This window comes from Polypterus senegalus, chromosome 7, assembly GCF_016835505.1.
Source record: "Polypterus senegalus isolate Bchr_013 chromosome 7, ASM1683550v1, whole genome shotgun sequence".
NCBI classification, from domain to species: Eukaryota; Metazoa; Chordata; class Cladistia; order Polypteriformes; family Polypteridae; genus Polypterus; species Polypterus senegalus.
In genome coordinates this window covers 138,863,859-138,891,025 of record NC_053160.1, presented here as the reverse complement: position 1 = coordinate 138,891,025, position 27,167 = coordinate 138,863,859, and the positions used below count along the sequence as shown (strand labels likewise).

The window sequence follows — 27,167 nt, the reverse complement described above, 5'->3', positions numbered from 1 at the left end:
CACATTTGAAGCCAGATTCCTGGATTTGTGATTTATTTGATCCACATGATCATGGCGTCAATATTTTTAATTGTACAGAGTAAGATAAAATTATTACTTGCAAAAAAATTAACCTTTTTTTACTCAATTCACACACTTTGCTTGATGGCTAGAATGACAAAATGTTGTATTTTTACAGTAAGAGTAACCTATAATAATCAGAATAAATGGAATAATATATTTACCTATTAATTGATAAAATATTATTATTACATGACAAATTTTGAATATTGCAATAGGATGTACAAGATAAAACAAAGAAAATGTGAATTTGTTGTAATAAGATAATAGGGAAATTAATGTAGTCATTATATGAACTCAAAATGTTTTACTTTGTACATTACCTCATTAAAGAAAAGAGTTCCATTAAGAGGAGTTATGTCATCCTTTGCTGCTTCTTCCACTAGCCAGACAATTTGGACTGCTCCTCGGGCTCCCTCATTCCTCATTACAGACAGGGTTACCATTCCTGAGGGGTCATTATTGAACTGAGGTTCCCGGGCAGTTACCTTTAGTAAACAAATGCATGACTTAAATTAGATTGAATTTTTAAAATATAGGAAAGCTAAAGATTCTGTGCGTCAGGTGCAGTGTTTCCCTAAGCACCAAATTAAAACTGGAAAAATAATTTACGAACTAAACAGATTAAGATGGCAATCTTACCATGTAAATAAAAATACAAGAGTAAATCAAAAATACAGGCAATTTGAAAATCATGCGGTTACCATAATGTATACTAGCTGATGCGATACAACATGTTTGTGATGGCATATGGGTAGTTCAAAGTCTAGCTGAAGCCAACAAGATGAACATGAATGATCCGTTGCAGGATTGCACCGTTGTTGAACAACACACTGCAGTGAGATTTCTTCTGGTGAAACCTGCTGAAATTCACGGAAGGACATTAGGTTGTGCAGATCAGTAAGCTGTTTGGTTACCCATCTTGAGCAAACTTTTCAGTACCCCAAGCCATTATGCATTATGGCATGTGCAGCAACAGCAGAAAATGCAATCTATCAGTATTCTCTGATAAAGGCATCCATCACGTTTATGTGGGCTTGTGTGTGTGATGTTGATGGTTGACCAGATCAAGCCTTGTTGGTTACACTTGTTCTTCCCGCTTTAAACCTTTTACCCATTCATAAACCTTTCATTGAGTCATGCTATTTCATTTCAAACTAAATAAGGAGAAAACAGAAATCTTAGTTGTTGGCAAAAATGGATATACTGAGGGTATTAGAAATAAACTTGATCCATTAAGCTTAAAAGTCAAGACGGGGGTAAAGAATTTTGGGGTAATTATTGACTCTGACCTAAATTTTAAATTGCATTTTAATCAGATTAACAGTATTTCATTTTTCACTTAAGGAATATAACAAAAGTTAGATCCCTTTTAACTCTGCAAGATGCTGAAAAATTTGTTCACTCTTTTGTTTTTAGTTGCCTAGATTACTGTAATGCAGTCTTTTCAGGACTACACAACAAAGAACTTAATCAGTTGCAACTAGTGCAGAATGATTCTGCCAGAATCTTAACTAGGAAAAGAAAATCCAAGCACATCTATCAAGTTTTGACGTTGTTATTTTGGTTACCTGTGTCATTCAGAATTGACTTTAAAATACTGCTTATGGTTTACAAACCCTTAAATAATCTCGCTCCATCTTATATTTCAGAATGTCTTTCACCTTACACTCCAGATCGTAACCTTAGGTCTTCAAATGAGTGTCTGCTTATAATTCCAAGAGCTAAACTTAAAAGAAGTGGTGAGGCAGCCTTTTGCTGTTATGCACCTAAAATCTGGAATTGTTTACTGCTAGAAATTCGCCGGACTAATATAGTGGAGCATTTTAGAAAACTGCTAAATCCTCATTATTTTAACATGGCTTTCTCATAGCGACATTTTAGTGTACCCCTGATAAACTATATATGCATTAAATTATTATTTTGTTCATAGCTCCGCAATCCATACTAATCCCTATTTTTCTCTGCTGTTCTTTTTCCGTTTTTTCAGTGGTGGTGATCTGCACCACCACCTGATCAAGGCACCTTCCAGTCCCCACGTTGATGGATTGAAGGTAGTAAACCAGATTTTCACATGACCATGATCATCTAATTCTTTCAAGTGAAGCCTGAAAACCATGAGGACTGATTTAGATAATTTATGTTAGGTAGAATGCCCAGTGGGTGCTGGATGGTCTTTTGGCCTCAGAACCCCTGCAGATTTTGTTTTTTCTGGAGTTTTTTTTTTTTTTCTGTCCTCCTAGCCATTGGATCTTAATTTAAATTATTCTTTGTTACTTAGTATTGCCCAATGTTATTTTTGTTTTTTAAATCATTTCCTTCTTCATCTTGTAAAGCACTTTGAGCTATAGCATTTGTATGAAAATGTGCTATACAAATAAATGCTGTTGTTGTTGTTTTGGGACTGAGCCAATATCCTTCTGTAAATTTCAGCAGGTTTCAATCCTTCGATCCCCAAAGAAATCTCACAATTTACAATTAAGATAGTTTCGAAAAAAGCAAAACATTTCTTTCCTTTTGATTGATATAGTTGAGTGTTGACTATTATAACAAATATTAAATGTATCGAAATTTTGTCCAAAAATAGCCATCCATGAATGGATTGATAGGTGAATGAAAGTAACTATAGGTGATTCATACCGTTTTCATTTCAAAACTGAACAATCCCACAGGTGAGTCATTAGGAGGAATGTAAACCATAATCGAGGAGTCATTTCCCAGTCTAGCACCACCCGATATTCGAGTCAGTGAAACATTGAATGTCTCTGAGAATTCAATAATATTGTCATCCACTATGGTGATTTCTATCACAGCCGTGTCCTGTTGAGTAAAGCAATAAAATTATTACAGTCTCATAGCGTAATTATGAATGGGTGTTTCATTTTTGCAGTCTTTTACTTTAAACATTGACTAGGTTTTATTTATGTTGATGTGTTAGAAACTTAATGTGACTGCTTAAGCAAATTTTGAAAAAACAGAAATACAAGATGTGATAAAACAATGGAATCTGACCTATTAAGAGAAACACCAGTAAAACAAAACAAGATTTGTTTTTCAACATAACCATCATAATCATTCTTACACTTTTTAAAAATATACTTAGTAAAGTAATAAAATTTTTCAACCTGAGCAAGTAAGAGAAACACAAGTAAAAACAAAAAATGCACATTTTTTTCGACACAACTCCCATTAACATCAATACACTTTTTAAAGTATTTAAAATGTTTTCTTATGCAACTCTATTGGAATAGTGCTTCCCATGGAAGTAACTCTTCATAAAAAGGAAGAGGTGGTGGTCAGATCCAGAAAAAAAGGTTAGGTGTGTTACCTCTTCAAAGCCATACTTTTGCATTGAAGTCTGGTGGTTGAAGATGGTTGACAACTTTCCTTGCCACAAAAACACATACAAGCACAATATTGACAAGTTATTTTGAGACATTGATTTCACCCTGAATGTTATAAAAAATAATGCACATGATCTTTCCAGCACTGGTTAGATCTCAAATTTCTTTGATATTGCAGAATCACCATACTTCTATTGTTTTAGTTGTTGTTTGAACTCTTGATCATTGTCATGTACCCAAGTTTCTTCCTTGATTATGAAATGCATCTTAAATTTCCCCTAGCAAAAACTAAGCAGCTCAAGATTCTCTTTGGAACAGTGGATGTCATGATGCATTATTTCAGAAGATAGAATTCAGGGTGAAAAATATGCACAAGCTTTTCTCATGTTTAATTGTTCATGAAGAAGGGATTTACCTGACACATATCTAATCTGTATAATGTCTTTAATCTCATGTGGTGTCACTCTTTGATACTGTATTATGATTCATTCCACATGGGTAACATTGACTTCTGTCATTAATGTCAAAGCCTGATCAGATACTGGGTCACCTTTGAGAGGCATCTTGTTATGATACAGTTCTTTAGTCCACCTCTTGATTGTAGCATATGAAGTGGACTGCTCCTGGCACATGTTCACTAGACAAGGATAAGTCCTTTAAAGTGTATTGTGACATGTGATTCATTGTCTTGCACCCCAAAACATGAGGCAGAGTCTCAGTACTTTAGCAAAACCAGCTTTATTCTACTTGAAACTGGAACAGCATGGTTATTTATGGTAGCAGGATCTACCCCTCTCCTATAAACAGACACAGCAATCAGGCAGGGTCGTGACCAGGTTAGTGGCAAAGTAATACTGTTCCTTGCATTTATAATGTTCCTTACATCACCCATTGAAGGCAGGTACTTATAGCATGACCATGATCTTTTCAAATTTGCTTTCGCAGTGAGCTGCTACAGCACTAGGATCCTGCTTTTGCCCCAGCAACTGATAGGCTGTCTTCCACAGACGCTGCCATCACGCTTCGGGACACTGTTTGGTGTGTCATCCCTTTGGTTAGAGTCCCAAAACATTTTAGAAGCCTTACAGTATTCATCTCAAAGTTTTCTGATAGTAGAATATTTGATTTTGTGGGTTTTGTCATCTACATGGACTTGGATGTGAAACATACACTATAAAGTGCATACATACACTGAAAAGTAACATACACTTTAGTTCACAAATGTTTGAAACTTGTAATTGACATATTTTAAGGTCACAGAAGCCAATTTTTTGACCATTAGCCAAGTTGGCACCATTCAAGTTCAGGATGGAAAAGTTTTGATCACACCAAATAAACTGATGTACTAATACAATTAATAATCCATCCATCCATCCATTTTCTAACCCGCTGAATCCGAATACAGGGTCACGGGGGTCTGCTGGAGCCAATCCCAGCCAACACAGGGCACAAGGCAGGAACCAATCCTGGGCAGGGTGCCAACCCACCGCAGGACACACACAAACACACCCACACACCAAGCACACACTAGGGCCAATTTAGAATCGCCAATCCACCTAACCTGCATGTCTTTGGATTGTGGGAGGAAACCGAGCGCCCGGAGGAAACCCACGCAGACACGGGAGAACATGCAAACTCCACGCAGGGAGGACCCGGGAAGCGAACCCGGGTCTCCTAACTGCGAGGCAGCAGCGCTACCACTGCGCCACCGTGCTGCCCACAATTAATAATATTAATTAAAATTAATTTTAAAGTAATATTACAATACAAAAGCAAAGTCTGAAAAGTCTGTTCTTATAGCTATGATAATGAAAAGAAATAGTGAAATCAAATGTATTACCACCCATCAATGATTAAAACAAAAAAAGATGTTTAAACAAAAACCTTACCAGTCTAATTTGTTTGCATAATCAGCTATGCTAAAAAACAATACAATGTGCTATGTGTAGGTTTTAATTACAGTAAATGTGAAATCATGTAAAATAAACTAAATGCCTTGACACTAAAAGACAGCAAATAAGATAAGGAAGCCAACAGAGTGTGCACCACTTATTATGATGATATTTTTTAATAATATGAAAAGAGATCACTAACATGTCCTCTGAATAGCAATAATATCTAAAGCTGGGTTCCCGGCTTTGGTTGCATGTGAAACATGAAATGGAGCCCTGGCATTGAATTTATAACAGCACAGGTTTAACATTATTAAATTAAGCAAGTCTCTTCTGTTTCTATTTTAGGGACCTACCTTACATTTTAATCCTGCATGTTTTGTTTTTTAGGAAATGGTAGCAACATTTCAGATCTAAGGAACACCTAAAGTGAGAGGCACAATAGGGTGCAGAAGGCAAACTAAACACGTTTAGACAAAACTACATATTAACACTTCTCATAATTCCTATAGCTGAATGTGACGTGTTTTCTGGGTTATAAAAAGAAGTGACGGTGAGTTCTTTGATGGCTGAATACTCCTATCCTGGACCTACAAGTCCTATTGCAGATTGGACATGTATATTTCATAGCGGGAACTATGGATGTGTTCCTCCTGAGTCTTTATTGCTGTCTCCTGGCTACCCTTTTGTCCTCCAGCATATGTATCCTATTAAACACATCTGCCTACCGGTTTTGTGATCAGTAGTAATATTCTCCTGGGGCCTCATGTATAAACGGTGCGTACGCACAGAAATGTGCTAACTTTTCCACGTTCAAATCGCAATGTATAAAACCTACACTTGGCGTAAAGCCACGCACTTTTCCGCGGTACCTCATACCTTGTCGTACGCAAGTTCTCCGCTCGGTTTTGCAAACTGGCGGCACCCAGCGTCAAAGCAATGCTACTGTTCTTGTGTGATTACTCATTATTTTCATGACGCGGCTTTATAAATACACAGAAACTAACCGCATATTGTTTATTAGTGTAATGCATCTGATTGTAATTAACTCGTAACAATATAATGGTCCAGGGAACAGCCATAGTATTCCAAATACCATAACTGCTTTAGCGTTGTTACTTCTCACTTCTCCTTTTTCCTCTTCTTCTTCTTTCAGCTCCTCCCGTTAGGAGTTGCTACAGTGGATCATCTTTTCCATATTACTCTCACTGCACGACTCGGAGTATTTATATCACTGTATCTGAGTGTGAATCACAGCAGCAGCTGATCGGAAAGAGAATTATCGGTAGACAGCTTTAAGGACACACTGTCTCAGCCACTGCAAAACGTTTTAAAGCCTTTCCTGTACAGACCTCGCGGTTCAGAAACAGTTTAATCCCAAGAACTTTAAATGCACTCAATCAATTGCTCCTTGTAGAACGGTTTGTACTTATAAGTACAATCAACCCACTGTAAACTTGCACTACAGTTATAATATCTCTCAACCTGGGCCACTTTATAAAGCGCGTATTTACATATGATGACACTATCATTTTTAAGGTGAAATGCAGCAAAATATGTTTGTTAAATTATACACATAAAACTTTAACTTCATTTAAATAATCTATATTCTTCACTGGGAGTGTCGTGAAGGATAGAATAATTAAACATGTACTACGAAGATATTTCAATGTTCTTTAAACGTTTTGAAGAATCGGCGCTAAGCTTACAGATGGCTTAACGTCTATTATAGAGCTGATTGTGTGGCGATCGGTTACTTGGGGAAAGAAAAGCACTGACTGCAGTGATGGCTACGCCAATATATATTGAATATAAAACAGAAAGAGAAAATAACAACACAGCTAAAAACGCAGCGACAAATTTCGGCAAAAGATAAATGCTTGTGTCATGAGCACGAGGCTGCTATGCAGTGTCCGCAACGGACGTGGCCATCCACCGTGATAAGCTACCTTACTGACATTGGCCGACGAAGGAGCCACCGATTCTTCCTCTGCCCAGTGCCACCACAAGCCTAGAGCCACCCCTGAGTACTGCTGCAATAAATTATTTCATCGAAGTGAAACACATGTTTAATAATGTGCTTTAGCTCCTATCATCATGAAAATGATACATCTCAGTATTTTAGTTATTCAGAGAGCTGTAATATCACGAATGTAATGGACTCTGTGTCCAGTTGGAGGAAGAGAGCCGGTTTAAAAAGCAAGTAGTGATTCACACACATAGAGCACATACGAGTAGAAGATCAAATACAAAACAAAGCATTTAACGTGCTACTTTAATTACGATGTGATTTGAGAAACTGGTTAATTAAACGATTTTAAGATGAAGTTTATAATGTTCTACTAAATGACAAAATAAACTACGTGATTAAAGTGGAAATGTCGAGATTGAAGTTGACATTTCGTGCTTTTTCCCCACCGTGTGCCTTTTTTCTTTGTACCCTAATAAACTTTCATATGACACTCAGACAGTGGGCTTACAACTCTTCTTTTCACGGCAACTTTGATATGTGACTTCTTTTTTATTTCCGGCACTGTGCGATTTTGTGAATGTGAGCTTTCAAGTTTCTCCAACACGCTATGTCACTCGATCAACTTCCTTTTGTTGATTAAACCACGGTTTATTTGAACAAATAGTATGTTTTTCCTTTGCCTCCACTTGGTATTCGCTGAAATTCTTATATTTTCCCCGTGCTTTTCCCATTGTCTTTTCATAGAAGGCTGCGCTTAAGGGCGATTTATATTGATTTGCATATTCAAATAGGCGTAATTCTGGGAGGATTTGGGGCGTTACATAATGCGCGTGCACGAGCGTTAGTTTTCACGCTGATCGGGATTTATGTAGCGGAAGAATGTGGAAGTTGGAGTACGCACAGATTCCTGCATTTGGATTTTTCTGTGCGTAAGCACATTTCAGCTTTTGTGCTTACGCCATGTTATAGTGCGAGTTCTACGCACGGCGTTATACATGAGGCCCCTGGTCTTTGGGATTGATTTTGAATTTACTTAACATGATCTTTAACTGATCCATAGAGTGCTTCCAAATGCCCCAAAGCAGAGCATCATCCACGTTGTAGCTGGCCATATAGCACTCTGTGAGGCAGCCAATTTGGGAACATTCTTACCACATGTCCCAACCATTGTAGCTGGTGCTGTGTGATCATGGCCTCAATACTTCTGCAGTTGGTTTTTCTGAGTATTTCACAGTGAGTCAGATGGACAGGCTAAATAATTGCCAAGATCCACTGCAAGCAGCACATATGAAAGTGCTCCAGAAGCTTAATGTGGCAACTGTAAATTACCCAAGCTTCATAGGTATAGAGGCGGGGTGGTAATGCAGATGGCCTGTTTGACACAGACCTTTGTGCGGAGATGTAAATTCTTGTTTTGCAAGACCTGATGCCAAAGTCTCCTGAAAGCAACTCAGTTCTGGACATCATTGTCAATGCTGCTGTCTTTAGAAAAAATGCTTCCCAGATATCTGAAAGATGAAACTACTGACAGATGCTCATCAGCAATAGTGAAAACTGGGGGTACTGGGGGGATTTTGGCAGCCCATTGACAGATTATTTCCATTTTGGTGGTGTTAACAGTCTGTCCCTTCCTGCTGTATGCTCTCACTGCTGCATCAAGGACAGACTGGAGGTCTTATGGGGTGTGAGAAACAAGAAAGCACTCGGACACATACTGCAGCTCAAGATCCCTCACTCTATGCAATTTAGTAGTTGCTTGGAACTTCCTAATATTGAAGAAGTCCACTGCCACAACATTGCTGTCCTCAATTACTGACATACATTAAACACACATACAAAAACATAAATTAGTGTTAGTTTGGTACACAATACCTGTCCATCAGTAAACACAAGGGTTCCATTGGCTGGAGTAAAATCTTCAAAACTGGCACTGACAGGAGTAGCCATCCAGTCTATCACTATTTTTCCAAATGTGCCAGCTAACCGAATAACTGGTAAGCGCAAAAGATTACGCGGGGGCAGAAGTTCATAACCTGCCACTCCACCTGTCATATCCTAGGAAGCAAATAGAAAATATTACAAACATATTTATATCTGTACAAGCATTTCCCTATGCCAATGGATTTTTTAGTGGACTAATGCAGTCATGTTTGCAACAAACAAAACATAAAATGAATGTAAAGGTAATACTACATAATTATATAAAAAGAAAAGTGAAATCAGGTGCCATTGGTTCAGTTTGTTATCATAATTAAAATAGCATTAACTGGCAAAGTATTTGACTCTAGAGATCAGCTAGTGAGATTAGCTTGTTAAGATGTATTCTAAATATTCTCTTAAGCTGATAAAAGTTTAGTAACTTTATATAGTTCCCCATTCTACATGCACAACTTAAAATATTCCATATTCTACAGATACTTTTGTGACAAAATGTATTTGACTTCAGGTTACCATTATGAGAATAATAGGCAAACTAAACAGGTCAACCATAACCTAGAAAAGTGTCTCTGTTGCACTGTTAGCTCCTGTCAGTCCAACTGGAGTCAACTGATGGCCTTGGCCAAGTTATATGATTCAGCGAGTGGGATATTGCCTTTCAAATCTTTAATCATTCCCTGCAACCATCCTTCATCATATTCATAGTACAACAGAGGTAATATTAATAGAGTAAGTGAAATTATTACATATCCATTACTACTGTCAGACACGTGATCAGGGGGAGTGTTTTACAGGTTTGTGTTGGACCAATATGTGGAAGGAAAGGAGTGTGACACCACCACTAACTTTTGTTCTGTCTGCTTCCTTAGAATGGAGAAGTACAAAACACTGGAAGACAAATGAGGTCACTTCCCTTACACAAGAAGTTATGTCTCTTCCAGTCTCAGTTCTACTTAATCTAGGTCCTCACAAGAATTTGACATTCACTAGCAATTTCTGAGGAGAACAGAACCCCAAACCTTAGAAGTTTCACTTGCTTTCACACATTTCACCAAACCTTTATCCAGCACATTGGTGCTACTTTTCTTCATGCTTCAGATAAACACAATTAAACAGGGAATCGTCCAGTACCCCAACCCTCATATTTTGTTTCTGTTTTTCCTTCCACTACTTTTTTCATCTTCTGCCTTCCAAAGGACTCTTTCAATCACTAGGGAGAGATCCATGCATCTGTAATTGAGTTTCTAAGTTGCACAACTAGCCTCTGTTTTGTTTTATTATTTTTTCTCTCATACCGAATCAGTACATGGACATCATGGTAGAAGGGTTTGTGCTTTTTTTCTACTCTAAACGCCACCTTAGTCAATTTTCCACCATGATAAGCAAACTGTGCCTGTTTAGAATTTTATCCATGATGTGTAAAAAAAAGGTGAAATATATGGATAAGATCTGAGTTGCATACTAATCTCTCTATAATAAAAAAAAAAATCCTGGAAGGCTTGGAAGGAGATGATACGTGATTTTCTCAGAGACACTTTAATGTCCCACGAGACAAGGCAGTGAGACAAAAGGACAGCTGCTGCAAAGGTTTTTAAATGATCGACAAGCAGAACACGCAGCTTGGCAGCAGCAGCAGCAAGACAGCAGGTGATCTGACCGCATCTCGTTAGCGTGCGTTCAGCCTCCCTTTCACAAAGCAAGCAGCAGAGACACGAAGTGGCTCTGAGGGGGCACAGCCCCTTAGTTAGGCTTTAAAAGCTTTCATTACTAAGTATAATTAAAGCTATTCTATGGTAGATGGAAGTGCCTTTAGCTACTACGCCACCAAATTATAGAATGACCTGCCTGCAAACATGAGGGATTCCCATTCATTCTCAACATTTGTCTAGTCTTAAGTTTAGCTGCTTTTTATTCAGGGTATCCTTATTACAGCTACTACACAAACTGCACATTTTGTATCAAAATTCTTCAGCTATTTGAATTAAAACTTGAAATTAATTTAAAACTGTAACTGACTCCATGAATATTCTATTTTTCTCTTCTCAGAATTAATTTGTTGCACATGACACCACTGCTACTATGTCAAAAATCCTGTTCGTATTCATGTAATAACACATTAAAGTAAACAGACAACTTACAAATCACTAACAAAACATGAGACAATCTTATTTTACTAGAGTTGCAGATATGGGGTGTATGATTTATAGAAAGATATTGTATGGCTGAGAGTGGGGGTGGCCAGTTGGCCAAGGTCAGCAAATCCCTCCATACATGTGGATCCTCAATGGATGCTGTTAATTAGAATTTTGGATTCATGTTGTCTGTTGTTAATTGGCAAACTTTTGTTAGTGGTAATTTGTTTACATTACACTTTCATAGCAGATAACTTTGTTTTATTGGTGGTTTATGTATGGAAAAGTTTTATAGGAATGTGCTTTAATGTTGACATATTACTTATATATAAAATAAATGTACTGTAATTCTGTGTGTCTACAAACATGGATTAGCTGCATTTAATTCAAATGTCAGTGAGAAGACCAAAAATTCATCAATATTTATTCTACAGTATAAAAAATGTTGATTTTATATCAAATGTTATTTACAAACTAGGAAACATGCAGATCTCCAGTCCTCCAAAGACCAATGTTCCAGCCTCAGTAGTTTGCAAGTACCATCAGGTTGTCATTAACCTTCTTCCTATCCAATAATTGGGTTCTGCAATTTGCCTTGCATTCAGCAGATGTTGTTTCTGTTCTTTTTCTTTCTGCCATGTCTCCTTCTTGATCAGTTTGCCTATATAGTTTGCTATAATAAAGATGCAAGCACTGATAGCTTTCTGGGGGTTGCCAGAAGCCACATTTAGTGCTTCACCAGCACATATCACATCTAAAAGCTTTAAATTAAGACTAAGAACAAGCACAAACTCCAGACTCATGCAAAGTATATTTAAAATGATCAATTGGTGAAACTTGTACACAATAATGAAACAGAAAAATCAAGAGAACCCAAGGCAAATAGTCTGCAAGCTTGAATTTGAATGCGGTACAATAACTACAGTGTTACAGTGCCAGGGGAAAATATAGCACTCTAAATACAGTGCGAGGAGATGAACTTACCTTTTTAACATTAAACTGTACAATGCCTCGGGGATCGTCGTTTTCTTCTATTATCACTTCAGCAGTCTCCATTCCCACTCTTTTTACACTAGGCTGCCCTGAACCAGCTGACGCATTCACCAGCTCTACTTTGGTGATGTTAACAAGAAACCTTTCAGAAAGTTCAGGAACACTATCCTTCAGAAAAGAGACACCAAACACAAATACATTTCTATTAAAATTTATAAAGTAAACAAATAAAGGCAACTTTTACTGATTTTATGTTGGTTTATTTATACATTACTTGTATAATTGTTTATAAGTAAGGAGTCACTACACACAGTCTCTAAGATGTATTGCATTTTTAACATGACAATTGAGTTATTATTAGAATGCAAGTCTTTAGCTGACGTCTGCAATGGATAAGTTACACAGGTCTAAAGTTCTACAGAAGGCTAGCAATTCCACAACACTGTTCTGGCACGAGCATTTACCAGATCATCAAAACTGGTTTTAGAGCAATTACATGTTAATCTTTTAAATTCTTTATTAGTATAAAGTAACATTTCCTTACTGGCAGTACTGTGATTTGAACACTCGTCATCATCACATTTTCTTTCATTATGAGAGTGTCTTCTTTGGCCACATAATCTTCCCGGTCTTTAGCTTGATTGACAGTTAGCTGGGAAAGCACTGGTGTTGTCTTGTAATAAATAATCACATCCCCAACAAATCCTTGCTCTCTCACTATTTTTAAGCTGATGTTTTTTGGATTTCCTAAATAAAGATGAAATAACAAACATCTAAATATGTTTTTGTAAATTCCCATTTCTGTTTCTGTACTTTTCTGTTTTGCTAATCTAATAACTGTTTCATAAAAAGGCATGAAAAGATATATTGGGTAGAAAAAAGTTATTTCCACTTTGGAAACATTTTTGCAAAGAAGGAAAAACTGCAGAAACTTTAGCTGAAGAGTATTCTTCTTAGTGCCATGTAGTCATGACAAAAAGAAGAAAAAGAAAGTCAATATATTTATTCAGTTCACTCATTTTTCAAACTCACGTATTCTAATACAAGCTTACAGGAAGGTTTAGGAAGACAATGAAAGTGTGCAGGTTAAGCACACACTCACACACTTAACATTGTGCTAGTTTGGAATAAAGCAGCTCAGAAGAACAGGGGACATTTTATAGCACCAGAGTTGCAACAATATTATTTTGGAGAAAATGAAAGATGTAGGAAAGTGTAGAAAGACTGAGTATCTGTTAAAAAATAAATAAAATAAAAAACAGAAGTCAAAGCTGGGAAACTATTTGTTGTCAAATCCACAAATGACACCTAAAAAAATTGTATTTAAATTTGTTTGGTCTAGTGCTAACTATCACAGGTCTTTCCTTTAAGGATCATAGGTTTAGATGCCAGTCTGAGTAGGTCACTAATTTTTACATGAATCCATGATGATGATGTCTTGTGTCAAATCGTCACTGGCCATTTATGGTCCAATCTTGTCAGATTGACTCATGTGACTAGAAACGGACGTCATTACCCTCCATGATGTGTTGGCATCCATGAGAACAATGCATAAAATGGCTTTCACCATTGAAAAATATTAAACAAAATGTCATTGTGGTAATGTCAGAACATAAATTAAAAAATGAATCATCCTGCTAATTTCCATCCATCCATCCATTATCCAACCCGCTATATCCTAACTACAGGGTCACGGGGGTCTGCTGGAGCCAATCCCAGCCAACACAGGGTGCAAGGCAGGAAACAAACCCTGGGCAGGGTGGCAGCCCGCCACGGTCCTGTTAATTTCAACAGTAATAATCCGGAAAAGTTGAATAAATAATACAGCAACAAATACTGACAAGAGCCTGACATACTGGAAATAAGGAAAATTTAAAATCCACAATCACCTAAACTACACCACTTTGGAAAGCGTTTAAAAATGTTCCTGTTTCAAGGAAATGATAATTTAACAACACAACCTATGTAACATATTTACTTAAAAAGTCCTCTCACCTTCTGGTTCCTGTGTTGTAAAGAAGAATGAGTCTGTATGCCAGCCTATTACTCCATATGGGGAGTCACTGGGAAGGATGGTGATTTCAGCTTTGAATCTCTCTGCATCAATAAGAGCTCCACGCAAAGGGTCCTGAATTCCTAGTGTGACTACTTGAGTCAAATTGACTGTCACTGTTTCACTCAACTCAGGCAGACTATCGGCTAAAATTGTTATAGAAAGTGTTGCAAAGACTTGACCTTCTGAAAAGGTAATCTGGCAAAGTGCAGAAGAAAATAAGAATTATTCATTTAGAAGTCTGACAAAAAACCTTTATTTTTTTATTCTGAAATTTTACATTGTATTATTTACAGTTTTTCACAGTACTAACCACACCAGACGTTGGCCGAATATCACTGAGGCTCCCACTAGCTGCCCAATACACTGTAATTCGTCCAAAGGTTCCACGGAGGCGTTCAACATTCAGAGTAACCAGATTATCTTGTTCCAGCTCCTCAACCATCCTAGTCAAAGAATTCTGCAAAACACAATAATTAATTACTGAGTTGTTATACATAGACATTTAAGTTTTTTGTCCTATTGATGTTTCCAGGAGTGCGGCAAGATTGTGCCCTCAAAAGAGTTGTCATGATATGGAAGTAAAATAAATGAGTCAATCAATAGTTGACAGAAAAGAATCTGATTATTAAAAAGTGGATTTTGCATTATATAATAACTTTAGATACCCAGTAATCCACCAATTTTGTGTTCTTTTCCATTACAGGATTATAAGCTGCAGAAGCTGATACTGGGATCATTTGAACACTAAGAGGAAACTGATCATAAGCACACTCTCAAACACACAACAATTTCAATTACTCTAGACCAGTTCATAATTAATATCTTTGGAAACACGGGAAAAACTATCCTACATCATCATAATCATTTTCCTTCTGGTTTCCTGGTAAGGGCAGCAGTAGCAATATGCTTACTTGGATTTACCAGGTGGCCATTTCTCCTCCAGTCTTTACTAAGGAACACTCAGATATTTTCACGATAATCAAGAAATATAATCCTTCTGGTATGTCCTGAGCCTGCCCCTGTGTCTCCATAGGCAGCACTCAGGGGATGTACATACTAGCCAAATCATGCCAACTGGTTCCTCTCAATCTAGAGAAGCACATTTCTACTCTGACGTCCCCTATTTTGTTACGTTTCCCACCCTGTCATAGACAGTGAGTCTGGCAGCCCTGTACAAAAACCTCCTTTGTTGTGTTGCAAACCTCCTTCTTTCAGGCATTAAGTAAAAGGTGAGGATGGGGATGAAGACTAAGTGGTAATGCCACAGCTTCACCTGTGTACTTAGCTCCTGCTTCACCACAGCATTACTGTATAACAGTTTTAAAACTGCTGTTTCTGTATACTTTAACCATAAAGTGATCACACCAGGAAGTAAAAACAGATTCTAACTTCAATACCTTGTACTTAAAATGTACAAATGGGTCAAGGTGTTGCTAGCCAGCATCATGATTTCACTTTGCTTCAATGTGTCTCTCTATTATAAAAAAAAAAATCTTGAGACAAGACTATTTCCAAGAGATTTTTTCAAGTCCCATGCAATGAGACAATTGCCAAGAGATTTTATCAAGTCTCACCCTCCTCTCAACCAATTACAGTTAATGGCCCACACCCATGGTCCTCTCACCTCTCATTCGCATGAATGCTTTTGTCAAACACAGTTCCTGCGCTCTCAGCTCTTGTAAATTTTTATGTTTTCCTCACTTAAACTTCCCAATAAAAGAAGATTTATTATGTCCAAATCTTAATGAAGAATTTCATTTCGAAAGGTTATCAACAGAAGAAATGAGTACAGGGGCAATCCTAGCAGAGCGAAACGATAAAGTCAAATTTACGTGAAAATTGTCAATCGGCTACAAGGCAAATGGGTTAAATGTGTATCAATAGACTATGCTGAAACAGTTGGTAGTGATTTTGCGGAAGATGAAAACATCAACTTTCAATATCCCATAGAACATCTACAACTGTTAACACCACCCTGTCCTCAACCGGCTGAATTACTGTTGAAAGAAGGATGTATCATAATGTTATTGAGTAATTTATGTATGAGTGATGTGCTGTGCAATAGGGAAAGATTAGTTGTATTCAAAATTGGTCAAACAATTCTGTAAAATTCATGTAAAATTTTAACAGGTGACAAGAAAGATAATGTAGCACATCTTCCGCGGAATACATTAGACACCAAAGGAGATCTTGCTATGCCATTTGAATTAAAACATTTACAGTTTCCCGTTAGAACAGCTTTTGCTATGACAATTAACAAATCACAGGGACAAACATTTGAAAAAGTTGGTTTATTTATTAGAAAGAAAGAAATGATATTCATGGGCAGTTATACATTGCGTTGTCATGATATAACTCCAAACACATAATTAAAATTCAAAGCGATATTGATGAAAAGTTAATTACAAATACTGTTTTTAGTGAAGGTTTACAGTAAAAGTGTAAGATTGAAAAGTATTTGCGTGTTAATTTCAAAGCCAAACAGAATGAAAATGTATAACACAACGAATACCTCTAATGTGACATGCAACATAATTTTCTATCGATTTATTGCGTTTTACTATTTTTTACTATCGTTAATTATTCGCTGTAATGTAAAATAGTTAGGTCTATTATGCATATGTAACAATTCCCATCAAAATAACAATCTGTTTAAATTGTACAAATTGTTCGCCATTTGCGAGCTGCAGAGCTGCAAAGTGTCTAGCGCGTAGGCCAACGAAGTGAGCATGGGGCAGAGCACCCTAGTCTTTTTAGATTAGAATCTTTAAAACTTCCTCTATTAACTGACGCCACCCAGGAACTTTTGACAGGCTGCATGAGAAAACATAACAATGAATGAGATGCTTGTCTTTAATAGAGACACCACTAACATACACTTTTGCTGGCATGAATATAGTTTTGTCAGTAAATGTTGCAATGTCTATGAAGTTTAGGAGAAATTAGAATTAGCAAAAACAAAGTCTCAAAAATGTAAAGGGGTATATCACACAGAGGTCTTTTAATCCAACGTGAAACCTGAAATGCCAGAGTAATAAATCAGAAATAAGTAATAAGTTAACATGATGAAATTTTCCATTGTATAACAAAGCACTGCTGATGCTGAAGAATCACACTTCCTTATCTTAGCTCCCAGCAGTAAGGTAGATGTGCAAAAAGGGAATTTTACATAAAAAGAAAATTATTAATGTAACACACTACATCAGATATCTACATTGTGAAAGATACCACCCACTGCTTCCTAGTTACGGCACTCTTTTTTTATTAAAAGGGGAATGTGCTAATTTTATGGAATGCCATGCAGCTATGTAGAGAACTTCAGCTTCAATCTGAATTTAGTGCACACCTTGGGCTTGTGCCTAATAAAAGTTAGATCTTCTATAACTAACAATTACAATCAAGTGACAGCTTAGGTGATCTGAGCACTCAAATTTCATTTTCTCTTACCTGGGCAAAAGCTACAACTCCGTATGCATTATCGTTAGGTGGAATGATCACAGTCACAAAACCATTGGGACCAATCTCAGCTCCACCTTTGGGGTTTTTCAGCTGCACTCTGAATGACTCCTCTTCTTCTGGCAAATTATCTTCAATAATGTTCACTGCTATTACATGCTCTCTGTTACCAGGTTCAAATTTCAATTCCCCTGAACTAACAACAGAAAAAGCATTTACATGTTTAGGTTAGTTTAAAAAAATTATGTTATATGAGCATCATGACAAAATTACACACTTGTATAATATGTCCTTTCATTTTTTGGCTAATTTGTTGTCTCTTTGTCACTAGGTGGCAAATGTCCGCTTCAACCCTCATTGATTCTTAATTTTATATAGTTTTGTTCTTCAAAAAAGAAAATTTGCACTTCTTAGACTTTCCATAATTGTATTCATCAGGATGAGAAACAGCATACCTTGGAATGAAATCTGATTGATTTGATATATATGTCAACTCATATATGACGAAACTGGAGTCTTCTGCTGCAGCAACCAGAGCTTTGGTACTGTTGAAATGACGGACGTTAAAAAAGTGCATTTGTTTGGCTGCAGGAATATCTAGTAGAAATTCAAACTGATTGGACTGTAATTTCCATGAATAAATAGCAGATCTGTTGTTACCAGCAAACAAAACATGGACTAGAAACAAAACAAGAAAACATCAGTTATCAGTCATTTTACAGTGTATTAACAACCAAACTTATCACAATCAGCTACTTTTCAGGACAACCTTCTCAATACTTCATTTTCTTCCTTTGCTTACTGCAGTTTTGGGGAAAATGTTCTCTCATCCTAACACTGTCCATTGGGAAATCACATTGATATATTTGAGTTAATTGATAATTGAGTTATATTTGAGTTAATTGGTTTGTTCAAAGTCATTTCCTTCAAGCCATTTAAAGATGGGTAACAGTGGTCTCACTACTTCCTGGTCTTTTGTCTGCCATCCAGATACTTCATACAATCAGCCATTGTGCTACTGTCCTGAAAACTGGTGCCATTTTGAGCAGGCAGTAAATATAACAGAAAGGGCGTCAAGTCACATGTTATAGACATTATTCAAATAGATTAATAAGCAATTTTTAATTCCTTTTGTTAATAAGTAAATTTGGTATAATAGTGAAAGAATGAGTGAATATTCTGTAAAAAATATAGTGAAGCAAATCTGCAAACATCTTGTTTATTTATTTATTTTTTTTTATTAAAACACAGGTTGCTCTTCTCACCGATTCCAGATGAAGGTGTAAGACTATTGATCATATTTGTATCACTAAAGATGATTGATTGTATATGCTGAAAAAACAGGGCCCCTGCTTGCCAGACAAAAACTTCACATGTCGAAACAAATCCTGCAAAGAACAAATATAACAAATTGAAATATTGCATACAATTTTTTAAACCATTTTTAAACCATTACAATTCTCATTTGCAGTTAAACATTGTATTTTTTAAGATTCTGCATTGTAAGAACAGACTTATTCTATGATATCACATTTTCCTATTGCTTCAATAGGTGGAGTATTTTAAATTATGTTGGATGTCTGCAGACCTCTCTATTGATGTAATTCAGTGTAGCCCAACTTACCCTAGCAGCAATCACCTATAAGAAAAGCCTGTCTACTGCATATTGAGTTCAGACTAGGCCATAAATACATGCATATTTTTAATGTGCAGATGTACTGAGACAGGCCATGAAAACAAATTTCATTTCTTTAGCCTATGAAATGGAAACTGGAGTTGCAAAGGTCCATACAGTCTTAGTGACTCATATATTGCATGCGTAAAAGCAAATAATGTTCGACTTACGATTAAGCAGGTTTTGTCAAATGTACATTTCTTTCCATTTTAACTATGAAACACAAGAACTCTGTCAGAAGAAGAGATTTCTTCAAGGATATTGGTGACCTTCTACACCAGACATCTTCTCCAAATACAGTGTGGCGGATGGCTGGGGATCCTGCCCAGACTTGACGCCTAGAAGGACCGGGAGAGGGACAATATCTCTCCTGGACCACGAGAGGGCAGCCGCCCTGGTCTGCATCGGGGCCACATGTCAGAGCTTAGAAGCTCAACCCTGTTGGGGCCTGTGGCCCCTGCCAGGGGGCACCCAAAGGATTATGGAGCCCTGGACTGCAGCACTTCTGCCACAACTGAAAGTGCTGCCGGAAGAGATTCCAGGCACACCAGGAAGTGCCGCCAGAAGATCATCATGAAGCACCTGGAGCACATCCAGGGTATTATAAAAGGGGCTGCCTCACTCCAGTAGACGAGCCAGAGTCAGGAAGAAGAGGACAGACCTTGAGAGAGGAGGAATGACAGTGACAGACTTGTGAAAAGAAGGGACTGTGAGCATTTGTGACTATTAAGGCATTGTGTGGTGGTGATAAGGAAAAGAAACAAAATTAAACATGTGTGTTGACTTTGACATTATTTGGCTTATTTTTCCTGATTTGTTGCACAGAAAATAACTTTCAGTTTCATAACAACAGGGGCAATATACTGCCTTATCATTGCTGTGCTACCTAGACATTATAAATTTGTTTAAAAATCCATCTGAAGCTCATGGAAGACTGTTAGAGGACAAGCAAGCAAAATAATCAGATATGACTATTTTAGGTTCAGAAACAGAATTCTGTCCAAAAATGTTCTAGAAATGGGTGGCCAGGCTGGTACCAATGTGTTTGGGTGTGGGAGTGTAAAGAGGTGATGGAGAAACCCATCTCATTCTCCCCAGCATGACAATTCTTTCCTGCCTACCCAAAAGGTTTAAACTAGATTCTGTAGAATCTATAATTTATTAGGAGAACAGAAATTGAGGAATTGCCAGCAGTACCTGAAGTAACTTCCAATGTTCCATATGATAGTTCGATTACTGAACAAGGAAAAACATTCACTGTAAATGGATATGAATCTAGGAGAACTAGCCACCATTGAAGGCACAAAATGGAATAGTTAATGAATGATCTCAGAAGAAAATGAAAGTCGGCCTGAGTGTTTCTGTGCTCTCCACCTACATATTGACCACTGATGAAGGTGGACAGAAGAAAGTCTACAAAAAGTTAATCTCATCCTGCTTGACTAAAGTATTTTAGAACATTTTCAAAGATGATGTCAGAGCAGTGAATGTAATGAATTGCAATACCTACTTCATCTCCAAAGTGTCTGGGCTACAGTGGCTTGCTATCTGAAATAGAGTCATCTTAAAAATAGTTTACTAACAAATAATGTACAGTATATTCCATCAGCCCAGGATACAGGGTACTGGTTCTTACTCAGTAAACACTTTTAAAATATTTTAGTTCTTCTGATTGAAGTCATCATTCTGCCCCAAGGCACCTTTCTGAGAAAATGTGTTTTACACTATGGAACTCGGTGAAAATTCATTGTGGTTGTTTTGGATACAACAATCCATTGAGAGGCTGTCACAAGTGCTGCAAAATCCTGGCTATTGGTTTGCCATATCCTGTGTCTAACATGGAATTTACTTCTGCCCATAGACTTTGAATATATTTTTGAAACTTTATTATTCTTTTGGTTATTTACACCAGATACATAGATATTGGCAAGTGCTAGATGCCTTCAGTTTATCACATATTGGAGTTTCTTGCATTAAGTTTTGTGACCTTGTTATACTCTGCATTACAAACTGTATTTGTGTACTTCATAGACTGTCTTGTGATAGTATTTTTTGTGAAAGATGTTAAAATGAGTAAGATTTTACTGACGTCCATTCCATGGCTGGCTATTGCATAACCCCTGTGCTGCTGGAATCAGTTTCACTAGGTAGAAAGCTGAATAAGTGAGTACTTAAATCATTCTTAAGTCTACCTATTTTTATCCTGGCCAGGATGTCAGAGTAGAGGAGCTGTGTCCTAGAGAAAACAATAACAAGGCAGGGATACTGAGATTCAAGTCCATCACATGGAACAGTCTCCCCTACTAGATCAGTTTAGTAGCCAATTATTGATTTTCATATTTCAAGCACTTTGTATTTGAGGGCAAGAAAGATTCAGCAGGTCCTTAAAAAGGCAATGAAAAAAAAATTACAAATCATTAAAATACCTTGGGTCAACAGCAGCAAATACACATTTGCTCCTTGAAGAAAGGTTTCTACCTGTGTAGATGGGAAATTGATTGGAAGGGACTGGAATCTAAGAAACTGGTTGTTGTCCCATTGATAGAGCAAGCAGCTTTGACCAGAGCTCAATATCGATATTGTGAGGTATAAAATGTTTCCTCTGACAAACACTGACAGGCCTGTGACATTGACTAGATTGAGATTTTGTAAGAAAACAAATGTTTTTCCATTCCAGCTGAATACCTGAGGTGAAAGACAAATAAAACAACAATAGATTAGCCATTGAAAATTTGCAGGCTACATGTTTATGGTGTTCACATAACTATGTATGTATTAATACGATGAATCAATTCATACTCTTTTTGCAGTTACATTTAGACTTAGTTAAATTTATAGATCAATGCAAAGAAAATGTGCATAGCTGACTAATGTACAGGTGATATTAGACAAAATAGCAAACAGAATAAGAGGCACTATACTGTATAAGGATTCCTCATCTAGAGGTATTAATTGGTTCTCAAAAAACTGCAGTCATGGCCAAAAGTGTTTTGTTTTGATTCAATAATCAACAATTATTATTAATTAAATTAGCACTTCAAACATCAGCATCCTTACTGAAACCATTTGAACCAGTTTCACAATCTTACCATTACAAATGGCAGACTTCAGTAGGAAAGCAACTACCTCATTGGTGAAAACATTATTTTCCTTGCAACTGACTAACAAACATTAACTGTCACAGAAATTATAAGAAGTTCTACCATAAACAGAAAATTGAACTTTGATTGTGTTCATGAGTAAATAATTTGACAAAATTGTTTTAAATAACAAGACTAGAAACATATTTAAGTGTTTTTAGCAACTGTGCACAGGCACCCAACCTTCTAAACTACACATATTGGTAAATCACAAGCAGAATTATCGAGACCACTGTTTTAGGTGGAACACATTGAAATATGGATAAACACTAAACCTTTAGTTGCGAGTCAGTCTCCTTTACACTCAGTGGACACCCCATTTTCACATCCAGTTTAAGCAGTCCCATCTCTATATATATAACATCCGTCTGTCTGTCCACTTTTCACGAGAGAACTAACAGATTTAGATCAGGTTTTTTTCTCCAATTTGCTTGAACATTCTGGTTGATTTTGTGACTTCTCTCATTGCGCTAAGTATTATAGTTCGGTTTCAGCACCAATTTATTCATGTGAATCAGACAGACAGGTTGCGGGCCGAGGGGAGGGGGAGACGTGACCTCAGGAGCAGGGAGTCTGGGTGAGGCCATCCTCACTCAAGCGCCAGCCTCCATTCGAGTCGCTCTACCTCTCGTCATGTGTTGGAGCGTACCTTGCCTCTGCTTAGTTAGCAATACCTGCTTGTCCAGCAGACATTATCATCTAGAGATTGTTAAAGAGTAACGTTTGACATTTTACAGAGAGGTCACAGCTATGCGTGTTTTAGAGGGTACCTGCTCATTGGCAGAGATATTACAGCCACATGCTCTTCTCACCACACAGGGCACACTCTCCGTTCAGAGCTGAACATGATCAGATACAGTGGCAATGTTTGATGTTAAAGCGTACCTACCTTCAGCTTGGCCAGAGATACCTTGCCAAAGTTTTACATTTTTGGTAAAGAGATCACAGCTACATTCTCCCCCGATAGCAAAACCAAAAATATTATAAATCAAGAGGCCCTCTGATATGAATGCTATTAATATAAATTCTCAATTCAAATTATTACTTTTTTTTTTATTGATTTTTAAAGTTTGTCCTGTTTCACTACTATGTAGGCGGAGCCACAGGGAACAGCTAGTTTATTAATATACAGTTAGGTCCATAAATATTTGGACAGAGACAACTTTTTTCTAATTTTGGTTCTGTACATTACCACAATGAATTTTAAATGAAACAACTCAGATGCAGTTGAAGTTCAGACTTTCAGCTTTAATTCAGTGGGTTGAACAAAAAGATTGCATAAAAATGTGAGGGAAATAAAGTATTTTTTTTAACACAATCCCTTTATTTCAGGGACTCAAAAGTAACTGGACAAATTAAATAACTGGAAATAAAATGTTCATTTCTAATACTTGGTTGAAAACCTTTTGCTGGCAATGATAGCCTGAAGTCTTGAAATCATGGACATCACCAGATGCTGGGTTTCCTCCTTTTTAATGCTCTGCCAGGCCTTTACTGCAGCAGCTTTCAATTGCTGTTTGTTTGTGGGCCTTTCTGTCCAAAGTTTAGTCTTTAACAAGTGAAATGCATGCTCAATTGGTTTAAGATCAGGTGACTGACTTGGCCATTCAAGAATTTTCCATTTCTTTGCTTTAATAAACTTCTGGGTTGCTTTGGCTGTATGTTTTGGGTCATTGTCCATCTGTATCATGAAATACTGCCCAATCAATTTGACTGCATTTAGCTGGATTTGAGCAGACAGTATGTCTCTGAACACCTCAGAATTCATTCGGCTGCTTCTGTCCTGTGTCACATCATCAATAAACACTAGTGTCCCAGTGCCACTGGCAGCCATGCACACCCAAGCCATCACACTGCCTCCACCCTGTTTTACAGATTATGTGGTATGCTTTGGAAAATGAGCTGTTCCACGCCTTCTCCATACTTTTTTCTTGCCATCATTCTGGTAGAGGTTGATCTTGGTTTCATCTGTCCAAAGAATGTTTTTCCAGAACTGTGCTGGCTTTTTTAGATGTTCTTTAGCAAAGTCCAATCTAGCCTTTCTATTCTTGAGACTTATGAGTGGCTTGCACCTTGCAGTGTACCCTCTGTATTTACTTTCATGCAGTCTTCTCTTTATGGTAGACTTGGATATCGATACACCTACACCCTGGAGAGTGTTGTTCACTTGGTCGGCTGTTGTGAAGGGGTTTCTCTTCACCATGGAAATGATTTTGCGATCATCCACCACTGTAGTCTTTCATGGATGTCCAGGTCTCTTTGCGTTAATGAGTTCACCAGTGTTTTCTTTGTTTCTCAGGATGTACCAAACTGTAGATTTTGCCACTCGTAATATTGTAGCAATTTCTCGAATGGGTTTTTTCTGTTTTTGCAGCTTAAGGATGGCTTCTTTCACCTGCATGGAGAGCTCCTTTGACCGCATGTTGTCTGTTCACAGCAAAATCTTCCACATGCAAGCACCACACCTCAAATCAACTCCAGGCCTTTTATCTGCTTAATTGATAATGACATAACGACAGACTTGCCCACACCTGCCCATGAAATAGCCTTTGAGTCAATTGTCCAATTACTTTTGAGCCCCTGAAATGAAGGGATTGTGTTAAAAATGCTTTTAGTTGCCTCACAGTTTTATGCAATCTTTTTGTTCAACCCACTGAATTAAAGTTGAAAGTCTGCACTTCAACTGCATCTGAGTTGTTTCATTTAAAATTCATTGTGGTAATGTACAGAACCAAAATTAGAAAAAAATTGTCTCTGTCCAAATATTTATGGACCTAACTGTAAGGATACATTTTCAAAGATTGATTATTATCTTATCAGTATATCAAAAAATGAATTAAAATCATGGCATTCCTAAACTAAACAACAGCTTATCCAAAAAAGTGTAGATTAACTTAAAGTAGTCTTCAAGTTTTAATGAAATTCAACTTTTTTATTATCTATACAGTCTCTGCATAAACATGTAGAGAATTACTGACAGGAATGAGTTTAGTCTTCACTCTTCACCCCACTTTTCGACCTGCAATTTTCCATTTGGCCCTCTTATCAGTGTTTTTTATTGTCTAACATGAATCAGGTAGAAGTAACATGAGTAGGGGAAAGGAAAATAAAAGAGAGCATCACTGAAGCTTTTTGCTTAAGCACTGTATCTCATATCTATAAGAAAGGTTGCAATCTAATGCTTTAAAGTGTCATAGCTGGAAGGACTGGACAGCATCTCAGACAGGAGGCCTTCATAAAGGAAGGGTAGAGGGAGACTTCCTTCTGGGGTCAGGTGTTTCCCCAGCACAACTGATAATAGCATCCCTCTTGTGGATCACCCAGAGGCCTGCATGAGAGCTGTTGTGCTGGTGGATGGCCCACTTGAGTTTTTTGGGAGCCATCGGGGGAGCTGAAGGGAGGAGGAGGTTCTGTCTGGGTGGAGTGTAGTAGCACAGTAAGTTCTACTGCGTCCGCTGTAAAGGAAGCCGCTCCACTTCATCTGTGCGGAGGACAGATAAAGCTCATTTGGGATTAGTGGAGGAGAAAAGGAATAGAGAAAATAATTGTATGCTTTGGAATAGTGAAACAGTGGAAATAAAAATATTCATTTTGAATGAGGCCTTTCTGTGCAATTGTGTCTGAGTTTTGGGATGCTGTGTCACTCCCTACACATCACAAGAATTTAGCCATTTTTGTGTTTTCTTTTTGTGCTTTATACTGAGGGTCTCTCATACTATTTCCTGCACTTGTGTGCCTTGTGTTCTGACATATTGCTTGTTTTATAAAAGCTTTAGGATTACAAATTTTAATAAAAAGTAATTTAACACCTGCTCTTCATGCTTCTCCTCTTTCAGGTCCGCATCCCAACACAGGTTCATACTGTCAGCTGCATCTTACAGTGAATGCTACAATACAGACCTGCGGCTCAACTTTTCCAGCCAGCATTAGGGGGATGTGCTGTGTAGGTGCCTGCTTCTGTAAGAGTAGAGAGCTGATGGTTGTCTGTCAATTACCTAAGTTCATAATAACAGAAAAATATCCTTCTTCTGAATTTGGTATTTTTACATTGAAGGTCTCAAACAGGCAAAGTAAATCATGGCAGCATTGGGATTACGAAAGGACCTTTATGCTCACAGTAGGCCACATTTTAGCAAGTCTGTTCAGAGCAGCTGATAAACATACAAAGCCTGTGTTTGAGATATGGCAGATTACCAAATCACAAAACCCACATTGACATGGAAAGATTGTGCTAACTGAATGCAGAAAGTGGGTGGACCAGTAATCAAATGCATGTCCATGGAAATGCTCCAGTGCCACCAACAATAACAGAAATAAAATGAGATACAGATGGCTTGATAAATAGCAACTGATGGCACTCTTGGTATGTACAGAATGATTAATAACTGGGATACTAACACCAGTTAGTTCCAATATTTGTGCACCCTCCTAATACCTTGGCTTCATACTTCACCAATGTTTATATATTTTGGTGACTAGTGTTGGGTTAAGGGTTGAACTACTACTGCA

At 37.4% G+C, this 27,167-nt stretch overlaps 1 protein-coding gene across 1 annotated transcript in view; it reads right to left on the bottom strand.

The window, feature by feature from the left end:
* Positions 1–27,167, bottom strand: part of adgrv1 (adhesion G protein-coupled receptor V1) — a 669,968-nt gene that overhangs the window by 351,143 nt on the left and 291,658 nt on the right. The window contains exons 49-59 of the mRNA XM_039759338.1: positions 21,945–22,203; positions 19,109–19,231; positions 18,299–18,521; positions 17,835–18,039; positions 14,698–14,844; positions 14,327–14,582; positions 12,876–13,078; positions 12,323–12,499; positions 9,141–9,323; positions 2,701–2,880; positions 384–548 (exon numbers count right to left, since the gene is read on the bottom strand). Coding sequence (XP_039615272.1) covers positions 384–548; positions 2,701–2,880; positions 9,141–9,323; positions 12,323–12,499; positions 12,876–13,078; positions 14,327–14,582; positions 14,698–14,844; positions 17,835–18,039; positions 18,299–18,521; positions 19,109–19,231; positions 21,945–22,203 — 2,121 coding nt within the window. The remainder of the gene's footprint in view (positions 1–383; positions 549–2,700; positions 2,881–9,140; positions 9,324–12,322; positions 12,500–12,875; positions 13,079–14,326; positions 14,583–14,697; positions 14,845–17,834; positions 18,040–18,298; positions 18,522–19,108; positions 19,232–21,944; positions 22,204–27,167) is intronic.